General features: G+C 40.0%; 1 protein-coding gene and 1 pseudogene across 3 annotated transcripts in view; both read right to left on the reverse strand.

Annotated features, from left to right (window-relative positions):
* Nucleotides 1–19,990, reverse strand: part of Ash1l (ash1 (absent, small, or homeotic)-like (Drosophila)) — a 171,752-nt gene that overhangs the window by 53,645 nt on the left and 98,117 nt on the right. For all 3 annotated transcript variants that reach the window (XM_013508235.1, XM_013508236.1, XM_013508234.1), the window contains exon 6: nucleotides 14,397–14,576. In XM_013508235.1, the coding sequence (XP_013363689.1) occupies nucleotides 14,397–14,576 (180 nt within the window). The remainder of the gene's footprint in view (nucleotides 1–14,396; nucleotides 14,577–19,990) is intronic.
* LOC102010411 lies at nucleotides 12,077–13,747 on the reverse strand (annotated as a pseudogene).

Below are 19,990 nucleotides of genomic sequence, written 5' to 3' on the forward strand. Positions count from 1 at the left end.
TCATTCCTTCATTTTTTTTTTTTTTTTTTTTTTTTTTGTGGTACCAGTAATCAAACTCAAGACCTCCCGCTTGCCAGGCAGGTGCTGTGCCGCTGAGCTATATCCCTGGTCCAGATGTTCCATTTTAAATGAGTGTGAGTATATAGTAAAGATTCCCCCCTCACTGTTTTCTTTCCTTTTCCTTCCTATTTCTTGTTTATGGTGCAATAATGAGGCTTGAACCCAGGGTCTTTGGTATGCTGGGAAAGTGCTCTACCAGTGAGCTACATCTTTTAAGTCAGGGTCTCAAGAAGTTGCTCAGGCTGGCCTCAAATTTGGGATCCTCTTGCTTTCGTCTTGCAAGTAGCTGGAATTCCAGCTGTGCACCTCAATGCCTGGTTCTTTTCTTTCTAAACTTTTAAAATAGCCTTCATATTAATAGGCTATACTTGTACAGCCTGGCACAAAATACTACTTAAAATAGTCTACTGTTTCTACTGATCCCAATTTTTTTTTTTAGAAAAGAAAAAAAAAAAAACCCTAGAAAAATTGTACATACAAATTATAATCCTATAATCAGGAAAACTTAATGACAATGAGCATAAAAGCAAGAAAAGATACAGAGTCACTGTCCTACTTAATTATTCAGAATAACATAAAAACACATACTTATTTACTTATATTTTTGGTTTTTGGAGACAGGTCTTACTCTGTAATGCAGGCAGGCCCTGAATTCACTATATAGCTCAGGGTGGTTTTAAATTTGTATAATCCTCCAGTGACAGGCTTCCAAGTGCTGGGATTACAGGTGTGCGCCACCATGTCTGGCTTCTTACACACATTTGTAATACAAAGCACCTTTTATTTTCTTTTACTTTTCATGACCATGTGTAGCTAATTATGTTAGATTAATTAAGATACATAACTGGATAAACCAAATTTATAATCATGAAGAATCACATTTAGTTATATAAGACAAGATCGCTATTACGGAAAAAAAAGCTTACTCCGTAAGTAGATCTACCAAGACTTTCCAGTAAACTGGTCTTCCATCTACTCTAGCTTATCAAATCCCTTAACACAGAATGTATAATGTCATTCTCTAAACTGGTCAGGAAAGACGACAAATCGGGTAATTTTAAGGGTTTCCCAACAGCTACACATCCTTCAAATGAAACTGAAGAAGTTAGGAAATTTTCGGTTTCCTTTCCTTTCTCCTCCCTCCCTCTTCTTTCTTTTTTTTTTTTTTTTTTTTTTTTTTTTTTTTTTTTTTGGTTTTTCTCCGGTACCGGGACCTCCCTCTTCTTTCATGAGCCACTATAGCTTTTCTTTTTTTTCTTCCAGTACCAGGAATCGAACTCATGACCTTGCGCTTGCCAGGCAGGCGCTTTGTGGCTGAGCTAAATCCCCAGCCCCAGCTTTTCTTTTTTTCTTTTTTTTTTGAGGCAGGGTCTCATTATGTAGCCCAGGCTGGCCTTCAACTCATGGTGATCCTCCTGCTTCAGCTTCCTCAGTGCTGGGATTATAGGTTTGTGCCACCACAGTGGGCTAGCTTTTGGTTCTCACAGTAGGTAAGGGCTCAAAGGCTACAAAATATTTTTACACCTAAAAGTACATTTTAACAGCTGGGTGTGGTCATGGCCCATGTCTGTAATCCCAGTACTCTGGGAGGCTGAGGCAGAAGGATTGCAGGTTTGATCCCAGCCTGGGCAACTTAGCAAGACCCTGTCTCAAAATAAAAATGGAATGTGGATGTGGCTTAATGTGACAAGTCTGAGTTCAAACCCCAGTACCATGGAAGGGGAGCTACATTTTAATCTTTTAAAAGGGTTTCCTAACAAAAACATCCTTAAACCTTAGAAAACATGTTACTCTAGCATTAACAACGAACTATAAACAGCTATCTGTATGTTAACTGATATCAATTATAGAAATGTAACTGGTGAGCTGGGCAATGTGGATCACTCTTGTAATTCCAGCTTCTCTTAAGGTTGAGGGAGAATCGTGAGTTTAAGGTCATCTTGGGAAATAAAGTAAGATCTCATTTCAAAAACAAAACCAAAAAAACTTAAAACAAGCAAATCAAAATAGAAAAAGTGAAAAATCAGTTGAAGGGAGGGTACAATGAGTGTCACATGGCATACTAGGTAAAGATCAAAATCCAAATTCCAAATATGGTTTCTAATGCATGTGAATGGCTTTTGCACCATTATAAAGTTGAAAAATGTCAAACTATCATGAATTGGGGACTGCATGTATCCCAAGAACAATTGCATACTTCAAACAAGTAAACTGATGGGTGAATTATATCTCAAGAAAACTATATAGGCTGGGCACCGTGGCACACGCCTGTAATCCCAGCACTTGGGAGGCTGAGGCAGGAGGGTCATTGTGAGTTCGAGACCAGCCTGAATTACAAAGTGAGCTCAAGGTCAGCCTGAACCACATAGCGAGACTCTGTCTCAAAAAGATCTTAAAAAAAAAAAAAAAAGGAAAATTATACAAAAAAGATAGGAAAAATGACTTTGGGAGAAGGAAATGAAGAAGAAGCAGTCATTTACTATGACTGTCTCCTGGGTGCCAGGCATTTTATATATCATATCAGAGTAGCAGTGGGTGAGAAACTAGAATTCCTATTTTAAGAATAAAACAATTCAGTTTGGGTGATAAAAATTCTTGAGATGGATAGTATTTTTTTTTTTTTTTTTTTTTGGTTTTTCTCCGGTACCAGGAACCGAACTCACGACCTTGTGCTTGCCAGGCAGGCGCTTTTGCCGCTGAGCTAAATCCCCAGCCCCTGGATAGTATTAATAGTTGTACAACAATGTAGTATGCTTTTGCAGTTGGGATTGAACCCAGAGTTTCACACATTCTAGGCAGGTACTCTACCACTGAGCTACACCACCATCCATTCAGTAGTATATTTTACTGAATAAAACATGTAGTAAATTATACATGCTGTACATTTATTTATTTATTTTTGATAGGTCTTGCTATACAGTTCAGGCTGACCTTAAAACTGCTAGACCTGACCTGTGAAAGGTTCCATCACCTGCCAAAAGGCACAGGCTGGTAAATGAAATTGTTACATGAGCCTTTGGAGGACACTACCCAAAGGATAGCAGGAGGGACAGTCTTTTTGTTAGTCTCTCAAAAGGTAATCTATATTCTTTTTGGATTTTTGGAGTTAGGGTCTAGCTGTGTAGTTTAGCTTGGCCTTGACCTCACTATGTAATTCAAGCTGGTCTCAAACTCACAGCAATCCTCCTGGATCAGTCTCCTGAGTGCTGGGATTATAGATGTATGCTACCATGATGGGCTCTTTTATCCCCAACCCCTTTTACCATATAAAGGAACTTGTTTGGTGAAAAGAAAAATTAGATTTTATTGGTATAGAATCTGATTGAAAAAAAAAAAAAAAGAAAAGGAAAGAGAGGACAAGAAAGAACAAAGACAGAAAAGAAACAGAAAGTAAAGAAAATGACAAGGGGGCTGGGGATATAGCTCAGCAGTATAAGCGCTCGCCTGGTAAGCCTGAGGTCATGAGTTCAATTCCTGGTACCAAAAAAAAAAAAAAAAAAAGACCAGAAACGAAGAAAACGACAAAAGCTTACTAAGAGACAGAATTAATTTATTTCTTGTATTGAAGACTGAACCCAGGGCCTTGTACATGCTAGGTAAGCACCCTAGTGCTGAGCTACATCTTGCTAAATTGTCCAGGTCTTAAACTTACAATCCTCCTGCCTCAGCATCCTCAGTAGCTGGGAAAACAGGTATATACCACCATACTCAGCTTGTGGTTTTAACTTAATTTTGACAAATCAGTCTTTCCAGAAAGACAGCTAGAGCACAGAGCTTTTTTTTTTTTGAGACACAGTGTCACTACATAGTTGAGGCTAGCCTTGAACTCCACTTGATCTTAGCAAAAGGCCAAGAAGCGACGGCCTTGAACTCATAATGATCCACCTGTATGAGCCACAATGCTCAGCACAGTGAAACTATTTTGTGGTATTAGAATGGCTGACACGTGTCATCTATATGTATTAAAATCTACTGACAACACTAAGAGTAAACCCTACTGTAAATTATGTAGTTTGGGTGACAATGATGTGTCAGTGTAAGTGCTCTGATTATAACACATGTACCAGAGTAGTGTGGTCTAGATTGGGGGATGCTGTGCATATGTAGGAATAGAGGATATAAGGGAACTATTTTGAACATTCTGTTCAATTTTGCTCTAAGAAGTAAAGTTTACCAATTAAAAAAAAAACTGCCACTAACAAAAAATAGCCAGTTCACAAAAATACATTGGTAGCAGTTTTCAAGAATATATACCCAAGGGCTGAGAGTGTAGGTTATTGTTATAGCATGTGCATAATCTGTGAAGGTTCTAGGTTCAACCCAAAGCAGCAAAATACAGCCACACACCCATGTGCACGCACATTATATGGCTTATTAGTCTGAATTTTTTTTTTGGGGGGGAGAGCAATACTGGGGTTTGAACACGAGGCTTTTGCATTAAACTACATTCTAGCCATTCATTCATTCAGGGATTTTTTTTTTTTTTTTTGAGATAGGGTCTCACTATGTAGTGCATGCTTGCTCTTTTTTTTAAAATGTGGAATGCTTCACGAATTTACGTATCATCTTTGTGCAGGAACCATGTTAATCTTCTCTGTATCATTTCAATTTTAGTGTAAGTACTGCTGAAGTGAGCACTGCATGCAGGTCTTGAACTCACGGCAATCTTCCTGTCTCAGCCTCCTGAGTGCTGGGATTACAGGTATGCACTACTGCGCCTGGCAGCCCTTTTCATTTTTAATATGCACTTTTTTTGGGGGGGGGTCTTTTTGAGACAGGGTCTCACTATGCACTTCAGGCTGGCCTTGAGCTCACTTTGTAGCCCAGGCTGGTCTGGAACTTGCAACGATCCTCCTGCCTCAGCCTCCCGAGTGCTGGGATTTCAGCCATGTGCCACCACGCCCCGCTCTGTTCATTTTCTGAGGAAAGGTCTCACAAAGGTCTCTGGGTAGGACTTGAACTTGTTATTCTTCTACCTTAGCTTCCCAGAATGCAGGATTTCAGGTACCATCAACCCTGGCCCATTCAAAGAAATCTAAACTAAGTGTTGTGGTATACACCTGTAATCCCAGCAACTGAGGTTATAGATGCAACTCTGACAACTCAGACAGTTGGACTGCAAGTTCAAGACCATTCTGGATAACCAAGCAAGATTCTTTGTCTCCAAAAAATGGGGCTGAGGTGGGGATGTAGCTCAGTGGTAGAGGACTTGTTTAGCATGCACGAAGCCCTAAGTTTCTCAATACAGGAAAAAAAAGTACTCCAGAATAAACCATTTTCTTTCTATTTAGTTCTACAAGATGAAGTACTAGTTGTAACACAAAGTGTTATTTTATTTTGTTTTCAATGTTTTTTTTTTTTGTTCTTGAGACAGTCTCACTATGTAGTCCAGGCTGACCCTGAATGCATTATGTAGCCCAAGCTATCCTTGAGCTCATGGCGATTCTCTTGCCTCTCCCTTACAGGAGTACACCTCCATGCCTGGAAACAAAGTGTTATTTTTTTAGTCCATTTTCACAACAGAGATTATCTGAGTACCAGAGACATTTTAAAAACACTAATATGGTTAATGCTTTTAATCTCAATGCATAGTACTAATTTTTTACCTCTTTTGCTGTACTGGGGATCAAATCTGAGGACACGCACAAGTGAAGCATCAGCTCTACTATCTACCTATACCCCAGTCATTTTTATTTTGGAGACATGGTCTCACTAAATTACCTAGACTGGCCTGGAACTTGTGATGCTTCTGAGTAACTGAGATCACAGTGGTGTGTCACTGTACAGTCTACCACAGCATGTTTTTATTAAGATTTTATTCCTTATTTTTAGAAATTAAGAAATACCACAGAAATAAAACCTGTACTTTAGCAGAAAATTTAACTTTGCCTTTTATATTCAGCAAAAACTTTGCTTCAGAATTATTAACTGTGGCCAGGTGTGGTGGTGCACGCCTGTAATCGTGGAGGCAGGAGGATTGTTTTGAGTTTGAGACCAGCCTGGGCTACACAGTGAGCTCAAGGCCAGCCTGAAGTGCATAGTGAGACCCTGTCTCAAAAAAGACCCCTCCCCAAAATATATACATATATATATAAAACTGTATTATATATATTGCAAAATGCATTTCTATTTTCTAATTTGTGCTGATAGAATGATTTATTTTTGTTGTAAGTGCTGTCATCTGAAATAATGACTGCTATTTTCCACTGTCTTCTGGTTGAAGTATGGTTACATGATCTACAATTTAACCAATTTATATAAATGTGGCCTTCAAGTTTCCTTAGGAAGAATGTACATGCTTTTACTACCCATCTTCTTTTTTGTCTGTAATAAGTACTTCACGGATGAGGAACTCCAAATCTTGAGGTAATCTTAAAAAAAGGAAGCTCAACTGGACATAATAGTGCACACCTATAATCGTGGCACTGGGTGTCAGAAGAAGCAGAATCGCTATAAGTTTGAGGCCAACCTGGGTTACGCAGTGAGTTCAAGTCAGCCTGAACTACACAGCAAGAGTCGGTCTCAAAACAAAACAAAAATAAAATAAACAAACAAACAGTGAACAAGCTCGATGCTGAGACTTAAAAAAAAATTTTTTTTTCATGTACTGGGAATTAAACTCAGGACCTTGTGCTTGCCAGGGAGGTGCTGTGATGCTAAGCTATATCCCTGGCCCACAGCTGAGATGGAAGAAAAAAAAATCAGGCTTTTCTCCTCAGCTCCATGGGATGAAAAAGTAGCAGGGTGGACAGAATCTAGGTCAGTGAAGACAATGTAAAGTGTTAGGATTACAGGTGTGTGTCACCAAGCCTGGCCCACAACTTTTCTTAAATTAATGGGTAAAAAATGTCTATCTTTTAAAAGTCCTGGTTATTTGAGATGATTTCCTACTATCAGCAACAAAACCTAAGCTTAACTAACAAAATGTCTCCATAATTTAAGGGCTGGATATTGAGTATAAAACCTTTATGTGGTATCTTCTCACTGACAAATCCATGAAAAATCTTTTCAGTGTAAAATAAAGCAGGTATAGTTTATATGTTGCTCTTTCCACGAAATGATATGTATGTCTTAAATCTCTATTTTCCTCTTTTAATCTTTTTTTTCCCCTTCTAAATTCAGATCCTGATGACTTTTTTTTCTCTATGCTGGTACAGATTAAACCCACAGATTTCTTCATTGTAGGCAAGTGTTCTAGAACTGAGAGCGTCACCCATTAGTAAGTCATTCATTTTCTACCCTGTTACCATCTTTTTTTTTTTTTTTTTTCTGGTACCAGGAATTGAACTCACGACCCTGCGCTTGCCAGGCAGGTGCTGTGCCGCTGAGCTAAATCCTCAGCGCCCCCTGCTACCATCTTAAAAGACAAGCCCATACACACTGTTCACTACTATTTCTTTGCACGTTATGTATGTACTCTACCACTGAGCTACACTCCCACACCCACATTTTTTTGTTTGTTTTTTTCCGGTACAGAGAATTGAACTCAGGACCTTGTGCTTGCCAGGCAGGTGCTGTGCAGCTGAACTAAACGCTCAGCCCTCCAAATTTTTAACTTCTTATGGTTTAATGGGATAAAGACTAAATACCTCAGCGTCAGGACAGTCATGGTTATATGCTTACCATATAACATTTTATTTTTTAGAAGACCACTAAGTTTCATAAACTTTAAGATTTTTTTTTCATTGTAGACTGCGCTTTCTTGGGCTCTGTTCTGATATATTAAACATTTCTGGATCTTAATATGTACCTTTTTATAGGCTACTTTTTTTTTTTTTTTGGTCTTTTTGAGACAGAGTCTCACTACGCAGTTCAGGCTGGCCTTGAGCTCATTATGTAGCCCAAGTTGGTCTCAAACTTGCAATGACCCTCCTGCCTCAGCCTCCTGAGTGCTGGGATTACCAGTGTGAGCCACCATGCCCAGCCATATAGGCTATTCTGACTGGAGTAACCTACATGAAGCAGATCACTGAACACCCAAAACCTAACACAATTATATTCTATGGATTTTTGGGTGATAGTAGGATGCAAACCCATGGCCTCTCATGTTGGGCAAGCAGTGTACTGACTTGAGTTAAAGCTCTAGCCCTGAAAAACTTGATACTTGACACAATGGCTATCTCCTTGGTGCTTTAAAAATTCTTAATTAGGGTACAGGATTTAGTTCAGTAGTGCAGTTCCTGCCTGGCAAGTGTAAGGTCCTAAGTTTGATTCCCAGTTACCCTCCCCCCCAAAAAATCTTAATTAGGGTGTTCATTGAACTTTATTTTGTTAAGGGCATATGAAGCTCTTTAAACTCCGAAGAGTATTTTACTCACCTGGAAATGCTGGTCAAACACAGCATTTAATCAATGAAAAATTAAGAACACCATTAGTGTCACTTTAGTTACACAGACAATGCCAATATTTTGTGGTAGTGAGGACTGAACCTGCCTATGGCTAGGCAAGTGGTCTGCTAATGAGCTATATCCTTAGAGCCATTTTCTTTCTTCTTTTTTTTTTTTTTTTTGTCTTTTTGAGACAGGTCTCACTACGCAGTTCAGGCTGGACTTGAGCTCACTTTGTAGCCCAAGCTGGCCTCGAACTCACAACGATCCTCCGGCCTCAGCCTCTCAAAGCCATTTTCAAGAGATGGCCTCACTGAGCTGTCCAGGCTGTCCCTGAACTTGTGATCCTTTTGCCTTAGCCTCCTGAATGCTGAATTAAGATTATGTACCATCACACAGTTTCATTTTTCTTTCTTTCTTTTTTTAAATAGGCGTAAAGAGATTTGTTAGGCAGAATTTATTTAACATGTTTATTAGAACATATTCAGCTGGATGTAGTTGTACACAGCTGTAATCCCAGCATTCAAGAGGTTGAGGCAGGAAGACTACTGCTACACAGTACATTCAAGGCCAGCCTACACTACAAAGTGAGACCCTGTCTGAAGAAATGAAAAAGAACATACACAATTCATGTCTGACTAGCTTTGTTTCCTCTTTCCCCTCCCCCAACCATCTCCACTGGGCCATTTTCTTATTACTGAGTAGTCAGTGTACTCTCAGCACACATGCCCAGCAATACTTTTAAGTCCATTCTTTCGGGTATAACTGGATTTCAATAATTTATACAAACAAGTAGGTTATGTTCAATCACTGCAATTTTAAGCTACTGTACACCAGAATGAAAAGGTTACAGGAAAGTACCATAGCAACAGTGTCTTCTGAAAGGGGGAAAAGATGTCTTAAAAAATGGGTAAAATCACATCAAGTACTGAAGAGAGAAATCAACACATGAGAAATGAAAAACATTTCTCTGCAAAACAAACAGAGGACTACTACTTTTTTTTTTTTTTTTGTCTTTCTGAGACAGGGTCTTGCTACGTAGTTCAGGCTAGCCTTGAGCTCACAACAATCTTCCTGCCTCAGCCTCCCGAGCGCTGGGATTACAGGCGTGTGCTACCACGCCCAGCGAGAAGGACTACTTCTTGATCAGGTTGTTTTGTGATATTTTGTACACTGTATGGTTCAAAACTGTGTCCTTGCCAGGCATGTTGGCACATGTCCATATTTCACCACATGGTAGGCTGAGGCAATAGGATCCACCACAAATTTGAGACCAGTTGAGCGTACATAGTGAGTTCAAAAACAAAAACTGTGTCCTTAGACCAGATCATCTGGTATTTGCACTGAATATGTGAAAATCTAAGATTTCTAAATGATAAATTACCTAATATTTTTAAAAAGCTAATTCTGTAGACAGGTTTACATTTATTTTAAAAATTTTTTTGTCTTTCTGAGACAGGGTCTCTGCTATGCAGTTCAGGCTGGCCTGGAGCTCACTTTATAGCCCTGGGTGGTCTTCAACTCATTATGATCCTGCTGCCTCAGCCTCCCCCAAGTGCCACCAAGACTGGCTTAGGTTTACATTTCAAAAGGTAGGTACTTAGCCACCTTGGCACAGAACAGACTCTTACAGACGCTATCCCCTTTCTGTTTCTCCTGTCCAGCTTAATGGTCCAAAATCTACTTAAGTGCAGCTCTAAAATCTTACGACTGGTCAATAGAACTGTAAAGTTCATGTACTCAAAGCCATGTGCAATGATTCACAGCTTCACACCATGGCTTTTCAAGTTCCTTAATTTGTTATCTCAAAAACAGTATCTTTTGCTCTTACAAAGTTGCTTGAATTTCACATACTCAGAATAAAGATCTTAACTTTGTGAGCTGAGAGTACATAATAAGAAAACAGCCAAGTGGAGATGGCTGTGGGAGGGGAAAGAGGAAACAGAGCTAGTCAGATGTAAATTGTGTATGTTCTTTTTCGTTGTTGTTGAAACAGGGTATCAGTATGTAGTTGAGGCTGGTCTTGAACTTGTGACAATCCTCCTGCCTCAGCCTCCCAAGTGCTGGGATTGTAAGTGTGCACCACCACGCCCGGCCCATATGTCAGAAATTTATATTGAATTAAAAACTGTAAACTGGGTATGCTGGCACACACCTATAACCCTAACATTCAGGAGGCTGAGGCAGGAGGACTGCTGTGAGTTTGAGGCCAGCCTAGGTTACAAAGTGGGTTAAAGGCCATCCTTAACTGCATAGTGAATTCCTATCTCAACAAGAAAAAAACAAAACAAAACAAAAACACAAATAAAAACAAAACCAAAAAACTGACACATGAACACTTCCCGGGCATGTTATGGCCTTCTTCACACACAACATCTCTGCACGATCTTTAGGCCACCCTTGAACACGTTTTATGAGATTTTTTTTTTTTTTTTGAGACAGGGAATCACTTTGTAGATCAGACTGGACTGGAATTCACTCATGATCCTTCTACCTCAGCCTCCTGAGTGCATGTGTCACCACTCATGCCTGTAGGGTTTTAATGTTTTCTTTCCCATTTTTAAAAGACAGGGTCTTATCACATACTTCAGGTTAGCCTTGAGCTCACTGTAGCCCAAGCTGGCCTCAAATTTGTGGCCATTGTTCTGGTTCTGTCTGAGTACTGATACTATAGGTGTATACTGCCATGTGTAAGTTTTTTGACATTTTCATTGAAGTATGCTGCTAGCATAGGTCTTAATGAACATACAGGTCAGGCAGATGAGTTCTGTGTGTAGTTATTGCATTTGATGTATTACTACTGGTAGAAGTTTTTTGTTTTTTGTTTGTCTTTTTGAGGGTGTGTGTTACCACGCCTGACTAACGATATACATTTGACTTGGACCAGCTGATGGACTTCTCTGGCAACTTGAGCACTGATGACTTTGAAGAGATACAGGTTCAGGACCTTACTGCTTGTCAGCAGTTACAGGTCACTGTGTGGTCAACTGTGACACTGGTCCTTGCTTAACTATTATTAGAATACTAACCTTTGGCTATGATGAAATAGAAGTAGTACTAATCAAAGGTTTGATACAGTCTATGTTAGTCTGAGGTATGCTTATTCTTGGTGACAAATAAGATCTCAGAGTTGAGTGTGGGAAAGAAAACTAAACCAACATCATTTTGTGTTCTAGTGCCATTTTAAAGCTTAAGTTTCTGTTTCCTTAAGTTTGTTTCTTGTAAATGTTGTCAGAGTTACCTAACTCAATACCACCCCGTGCTCTGTCATAAGACTATTTGTCCCCTCTGTGAAGTGTCGAACACCTTTGTTCCTTTGTCACAAGCTAAGCCCATGCTTTGCAGTCTTTCTATAGCTGCACTAAATCATATTAACATCCCCTATCCCCAAAAGACCTAGAACTAGAACTGTGTAACTATACTCCCCACCTGCCCTTCAGGGTTGGTGCTCAGTCATGACTGGGTGCCCACCACTGGCCCCTAATAAACTTGATTGCCTCTGCATCTGGCCTCTGTGGGTGACTCAATTAAATAAGCGCCTTTGCCGCAACAGTATCAAAAAGCCGGGCATGGTGGTGCATACCTGTAATCCCAGCACTTTGGAGGCTGAGGCAGGAGGATTGTTGTGAGTTTGAGGCCAGCTTGGGCACAAAGTGAGCTCAAGGCCAGCCTGAACTGCATGGTAAGAGCCTGTCTTTAAAAAAAAAAAAAAAAGAATTGAGTATCAGATGCTAAAGATATGGGAGACTGATTGGATGGCTGGGCTTAACATAGAGAGTTGAGCAGCCTGACAAGTCACAGCTGTTGAAAGCAGATGCGCCAGCAGTCTGAATTATAGACACCAGTGAAGCTTGTATCACAGCTACTGTAAGAACTTCGTTTATTTTAGATATGGTCATGTATGTTAGAAGAATTGAGCTTCAGTGTGGCTTGCAAAGCAGGAAGTTTTAAGATCTGGACTGTGGAATAATGATGATATTGGTGATTGTCAAACACTAGAAACAGGGACTGCAGAAGCAGATGTTGCAGATATAGATGTGACATTCAGTCCAGAGGGAGAAGATGTAGGAGCTATGCAAGATGCGATACTGATTTGTCTTTCTACTTTCTGTGCAGGGATAGAGGATGTAGATGTAGGCAATTTTGTTTTTTTTTTTTATTTTATTTTATTTTTTTTTTGGTTTTTCTCCGGTACTGGGAACCGAACTCACGACCTTGCGCTTGCCAGGCAGGCGCTTTTTGCCGCTGAGCTAAATCCCTAGCCCCTGATGTAGGCAGTTTTGATATTATTAGTACCAAATGATTTCTTTGGCTGGTGATCAGATCTGGGGCATTAACGGACTAGGTGGAACAGTGCTTGGGGTAGCAGTTGGATAAACCACTGGTTTGATGGGGTGGCGTACAGGTATAGAAGTACTGTCTCCAATCTTGGCAGTATGTAGTCTCTCACTGTGCCTGCTTGAGAAAATATTCTTGGCAACAAAAGACTGGCATCACTGGAACGTAAGTCCTCCATTCCACTGGCTAACCCACTAGTGGGTGTTGCTTGCATCTCTCTTCTGTAATCTCTATCTTTTGGGAAGCTACTAACTGCCTCCTTGCTTTTTTTGGGGTCTCTGTTCTCTTTTAAGATACTCTTTTGAAACTTCCCTTCACAATTGTTGTTATATTTTTTTTCCCTAGAAAACCTTATGTGTACAGACCAGTCATTTCCACAATTATAAGGTGCATATGAAATTTTGCTAGATTATTATTTGGATGAGAAGAATGTGAATTTGACCTATGAAGAGCACTGTGGTTGTGTGAATTTTCTTTTGTGGAGAGTAACTATCTCTTACCACTCTCTAACTGCTCTAACTCTGTTGAATATATACATTTTTGGTCTTACTGTGATCTATTCTGTTGTATGTGTCTTCAGGACTATCAGATCTCTGCAACATTTTATTTGGTGGTGAAGGATCTGCAGTGTCTTGCATCTTTTCATGTCTGCAATTACCACTACTGGGCTGACTCTCTGATCAATGCTTAAGTGCCTGGTCTTTCCCTCTTCCTGTCACTGCCATGGGCGTTGCTGTCACCACTCTACGAACTACATCCAGGTAACTCAGACCATTAGGATGAATTTAAAGTACACCCTCAAAGAAAATCGAGTGCAAGCTCTCAAGAAAAAGAGGAACTATAGCGAGGAGTAATGGATATTTATGTATTTTTTGGAGTGGAAATCTATAGAACTTAGAGTCCAAACTAAAGGAATGTAATCTAGAAAGGTAGACAGGACTGGGTGTGCAGGTGCCCATAATCCCAGTACTTGGGAGGATGAGGCAGGAGGACTGCTGTGGGTTTGAGGAATGGGGAAAAAGAAAAGAATCAAGCCATACCATGTACAGGTACAAATTCCCTATGACGAATGTGATCATTATGCATACCTAAAATGTGCCAATAAACTTTTTTTTTTTTTTTTGGTCTGAGACTGGGTTTCAGGCTGGCCTCAACCTTGCAGGGATCCTTCTGCCTCAGCCTCACAAGTGCTGGGATTACAGGCATGGACCCCTATGCCCAGCCTGAACCAATAAATTTAATTGAAAAAAAAAAAAAGAAAAATGAAAAAGGTAGGGAGGAAGATAAAGATCTTTTGTGGCATCCATCAGTAGGCTTGTAACATGGATGGAATATAAGGGAACAGAAAGAAGGCAGGCTGCTGCTGCTGCTGCTTGTAGCTTACTGCCTGATGCTCCTATCTGCCTTGCAAAGGACTGTTTTTGTTCTGTGATGCAGCTCTGCCATGTGGCCCTGCCTTGGAGCCAGTACAGACTGAAACCTCTACAAACTGTGAGATGAAATAAGCCTTTCGACTGTCAAGTATTTTGTCTCAGCAATGTATTTTGAGATGAGACTGATATTCGTACATATAATGTTTACATTGTTTTTTGATAGTCAAGTTACATTTTTAAATCATGGAAAAATAATAGACATTTAAAAGACACTAGCTGATTGTTAACCATTACTTACTCTGTAGTTTTATAAACATCAGAATATAGCCCAGCCTTCTGATACTTCTTTTTTGGGGGACGAGGGGCCTTCTTTTCCCTTGGGATAAGAGCCAGTACAGGCTGCAGGGTACTTTCAGGTTCAGGAGGTTTGGCTGGGGCTTCTGGAGGACTGGGAATCTCAACTTGTGCTTCTGTAAAGCTAGAAAGAGAAGTTTAAGGATAATTTTAGTTATCTGGATATGTTAAAATAACTGACACTAGGCTTGTTCACTTGATAAAAACTAACAGATGTAACAGTTATGAAACAATTATTATTAGACTTTGGATAAATGCAACACTGTGATCCCTGAGAAAACTTGAAAAAAGTGAGGTGAGTGATAGAACCACCTTGCCTTTCTCAGAATGATCCTGGTGTAGGAGTAGACATCAAGCAGAGAATAGGTAAAATGGTGAGCTAAGAAGAGACACATCAGAAAAGGAGACTGAGGCAGCTGAAAAGCTGAAGCTACAGAGAATGACCCTGCAAATCTGAGTCTCTTTATTATATTGCTAAATACTAAGATTTGCATATGAAGGGTAAAATAACATAAAGCCAAACGAAGGATTCAGAGAATGAAAGTGAACACTTTTTAGAGATTTTATATGCTGGCAGATACTCAGACTCTACTAGGCAGAGTAGAATTGCCTAACACTGCAGACATTCAACGAAATCCCAGAAGGTGATGTTATCCAATGCTGTAGAGATTATCATTAGAATAAATGTCAGTCAAACTAAATGCAAAAATAACCTTCAAAAGACTACATTCTGGTCCACAAGAAACTTAAATGTCTCTCAAAATAAAACCACAAAAGCCAGATACACAATACTGTGACATTCATAATGTCCAGTATCCACTAAAAAATTTCTACAAACGCTAAAATGCAGAAGACTGAAACATGAAAAAATATTTAACAAAAACACTGTCAGAAACCACAAAGACAGAAAAGGACTTTTAAGTACTCTTACAAGTATAATTAATAATTTAGGGTGCATGCCTATAATCTAGCTACTCAGGAGGCTAAGGCAGAAAGAGGCCAGCCTGAGGACAATCTTCTGAGACCCTACCTCAAATTTAAAAAAAAAAAAAGGGGCTGGGAACATAGCTCAGTGTTAAGAATTCCCTTGGGTTCAAACCCCAGTAAAACACACACACACACACACACACACACACACAAAATGAAGATAAGGAACACTGAAATGAGAGAGAAAAACAAATGAAAATAAAACAAGACAGGTGTGGTGGTACATGCCTATAATCTTACCACTCAGGAGGCTAAGGCAGAAGGATTGCTAGTTCAAGCCCAGCCTAAACTACATAGTGAGACCCTATCTCAAAAGAAACAAAACAACTCTTAGGCCTTGTACAAGGATGGCCTAAAGAGATTACCCAGAAAAAGCACGTATGCAGAGTGAATGGAGAGCCAGAAGTGGTGGTACAGGCCTGTAATTCCAGCACTAGGGAGGCTGAGGCAGAAGGACTGCCGCAAATTCAGGACAGCCTGGGCTACCTACATAGTGAGTTCAGGGGCAGCCTCAACTATACAGCAAGATCTTGTCTCAAAAAAAACAAAGCAAAGGGGCCAGGGATATAGCTCAGTGGTACAAGTGCCTGCCTGGCAGGCACAAAGTCCTGAGTTCGATTCCACTAAAAAAAAAAAAAAAACCCAAAAAACAAAAAAACAAAAGCAAAAAAGAAAACAAAAGAAAAGCAAAATAAAGAGTGAACTGAGAAAGCTGGGTGTGGTACACAGTCTGTAATCCCAGCACTTGGGACAATGCGGCAGGATTCCCGGAAAGCTCTGAGGCTAGCCTGGGCTACATAGTGAGCGCAAGCCCAGCCTGAGCTACAGTGAGAAACTTTTGGTGTACAAGGAAGCCTATCATGAAAGCAAAACAAAACAAATAAAAAACCCACTGAAAACTGAAAACTAAAATGAAAAATTGGGAGTGTTCAACAACAAATCAGACATTGAAGAAGGTTAGCAATTTAAGAACAAAACAATGGCAACAACTGAGATTGATACCCAGATGTAAGTTTAAACGCACACATACACATACATGATCAGTGACCCAGGGAACCACAGAAAGCAACTGGAATTTTGGTATCCCAGAAAGAAAGGACAAAATTGACTTCTGAGAGGAGACAAACCCCTATAAAGGAAAACAACAGGAGCCAAACATAAGGCAGTGTAACACTCAAAAGAAAATAAATTCAAGATAGAAAAAAAATTATTTTTAGGAGTCATGGCTATAATCCTCCCCAACTTGATAAACACTATTAGCCCGAAATTATAAGGAGCTAAACAAGCCATAAGCAGGACAGACTCAAAATACATGCCTGAGTTGGTGGCATATGCTATCAATCCTAGCACTTGGGAGCTGAGGCAGAATTGCTACATAGTGAGTACAGTCAGTTCAAGGACAGCCTGAACAACATAGTGAGAATGCATCTCAAAAAAAAAAAAAAGTATACAATAATAAACCTGAAAACTACTGACAAAGGATATGGAACCTCTAGTTTCATTTTTTTGAGCAATCTGCATACTGATTTCCATAGTAATTGTACCAATTTACACTTCCACCAACAATGGAAAAGGGTTCCTTTTTCTATAAAACCTTTCCAGTATTTGTTATTGGCTGATTTACTGATGACAGCCAATCTTTCTGGAGTGAGACAGAATCCCAGTGTTTCAATTTGCATTTTTCATACATTCACGTTCTTGTGTAACTATCACCACCACATAGCTTCAAAACTGAAATAGGAACCCGGAGGTGATGACACACGCCTGTAATCCCAGCACTTGAGAACCTGAGGCAGGAGGATCACCCCAAGTTTGAGGCCAACCTGGACTACATATTGAGTTCAAGGCCAGCCTGAGCTACATACAAAGCAACACCTTACCTAAACAAACAAACAACCCCTCCAACCCAAACAAACAAAAACCAAACCTGAGCGAAGAGGATAGGATATGACCTACTAATTACAAAATCCTGGACAGAACAAGTTCCTGCACATGGACTTCCTGGCAACAGAACTATTTTACCATGGCAAACACAAATGATGACTGTATTAATGAAAAATACCCCTTTCCACTTTCCTTCCTACCCATAATAAGACTTTGCCAATTTTTGGTTCCACAGGTAAGTTGTGACGTAAAATACTGTTCATTTGTGTCTGTATTATTTCACAAATATAAGGTCTTTAATGTAATTCCCTTTTTTTTGGTAGTCATGGGGAGAACCTGGGGGCACTCTATGAATGAGCTACATCCTCAGCCTTTTAAAATTTATTGGAGAAAGGGTCTCACTGAGTTGACCCAGATGGACTTGAAGGTTTGATCTTTCTGCCTCAGCTTGCTGAGAAACTGAAATTACAGGTGTGTGCTACCACACCCTGAGAGACTTTGACTTCTTGTCAAGGGTGGATAACAACCCACTGCACATACATAACAGGTGTGGTGGTACCCACTTGTGTGGAGGACCACTTAGGCAATTCTCCTTGAAAGAGTGGCAACTACCTCCATTTTGGCTGAGCCTGACCCCATTTCCATGTTTTGATATGTACAGAACTGGCTGGGACTTTCCCTTATCCCTTCAATTGGCTTTAAGCAATGCATATTGGTCTAGCCAAGGTGCTATTGATAGTCTTTGGAGATGGCAGGCGTGCCCCCGCTCCAATTGCTCCTTCAAGTGAGCCAGTATGAGGAGGTATGTGTGAGCCAATGCTCCACACTGTCGCCTTGAGAACAGAGGCTATGACTTCCTGGGGCTTCAAAGATTACTCATCAGAGGTGAAGCACTGACCCCAAAACATTAGACACTATCTCAATTGTGTTATGCACATTACTCTTTCTGCACAACCTTCTCTCCGCATACGGCAGGGGTGATTTCAGGCCTCCTACCTAGCCTAGCTCATGGCACTCATGTATTTCCCACCACTCTCACAGCTGCTCATCCTCAAGCCACTCCCTTCTTCATGAATGAATTAAAAACTGGGTTTGGCCTTGGGTTGAGGCCTTTGTTCTGGAGAGCCATCATCATGGCTGGACTTAGGACCCCTTGGCTCCCCATAACTACAAATATGCTTTAGTGTCTTTATTCTTGCCATGGGTTGTACTGGAAGTGGTAGATTGGAATTAACTCACTAAAATTCCAATAACTTTTCATAGGATTACAAATATAAACTTCCTGGGCCATGAAGAGTACTGGGAAGGGCTCTCTATACACTTGTAATCCCACTACTTAGGAGACTGAGGCCAGAGGATGACTGTGAGTTCCAGACCAGCCTGAACTACACAAAGTGAGTTCCAGGCCAGCCTAAATAACACAGCAAGACTATCTCATTAAAAAAAAAAGGGGGGTTGGGGATTTAGCTCAGCGGCAAAGTGCCTGCCTGGCAAGCGCAAGGTCGTGAGTTCGGTTCCTGGTACCGGAGAAAAACAAACCAAAACAAAAAAACAACCCCCCCCAAAAGAAAACCCAAAAAGAATAGGGATGTAGCTCAGCAGCATAAGTGCTTTCCTGGTGAGCAGAAGAAGGTCCTGAGCTCGATTCCTAGCACCCAAAATAAAAACAAAAGACTTTCAGGACAGTAAAAATAAAAATGGTATTCTGAGTTGGGCATGGTGGCACACATCTGTAATTCCAGCACTCAGAAGGCTTATGCAGGAGGATTGCTGAGTTTGAAGCCTGTCTGGGTTTCACAGTGAGTTGAAGGCCAGCCTGACCTAGATAGCAAGACCCTGTCTCAAAAAAAATAACAAAACCAAAAAAAAGAAAAAAGAAAAAACTTGCAATGTACCTCATTTATTTGAAAATAAGACCTAACCAGAAAATAAGTTGTAGTGATTTTTAAGGATGTTCCTAACATAAGCCCTACCCCCCCAAATAAGGTCTAGTTATGTTGCAATACAAAATCAATCTACTGAATTATAAAATGTTAATATATAATTAAATATGAGTATTACTGACATTAATACTAAAAATAAATGATGTCAATTTTAATTAGGTAATTATAATTCAGCATGCAATGTAGCGGTAAACACCTAATATAAACAGATGAACTTGAGACTTAATGCCAAAAGATCAATTAGAGAATAGACACAAGTGAGTAATGTGTACACTTGATAATGAATGGACAGGTCTATGTCTAATGTGAAATTTTTTTGAGACGGGGTCTCGCTATGTAGTTCATGCTGGCCTGAACTAATGGCAAGCCTCCTACCTCAGCCTCCTGAGTGGTGGGATTACAGGAGTGTGCCATCACACCTGGCTAATATGAATCTTCATAATTCAGTACATCCTATGTTGTAATGGGCATACTAAGTGAACTTGAGTGAAATAAAGAACTGTTTTCTGAATTTTGGTGATTGCAATTTTTCTTTCCTTTTGTGTGGACCACCTTTTTTTTCTGTTCTTTTGAGACAAGAGTCTTGTTATGTAGTTCAGGCTGGCCTTGAACTCACAGCAATCCTCCTGCCTCAGCCTACCAAAGTGCTGGGATCACAGGCATGTGCTACCATACCCTGGACTGTCATTCTTTTTTTTTTGTTTTGTGTTTTTTTTTTGTTTTT

The sequence above is a fragment of the Chinchilla lanigera genome, unplaced genomic scaffold (assembly GCF_000276665.1).
Source record: "Chinchilla lanigera isolate Chin_1 unplaced genomic scaffold, ChiLan1.0 scaffold00144, whole genome shotgun sequence".
NCBI lineage: Eukaryota > Metazoa > Chordata > Mammalia > Rodentia > Chinchillidae > Chinchilla > Chinchilla lanigera.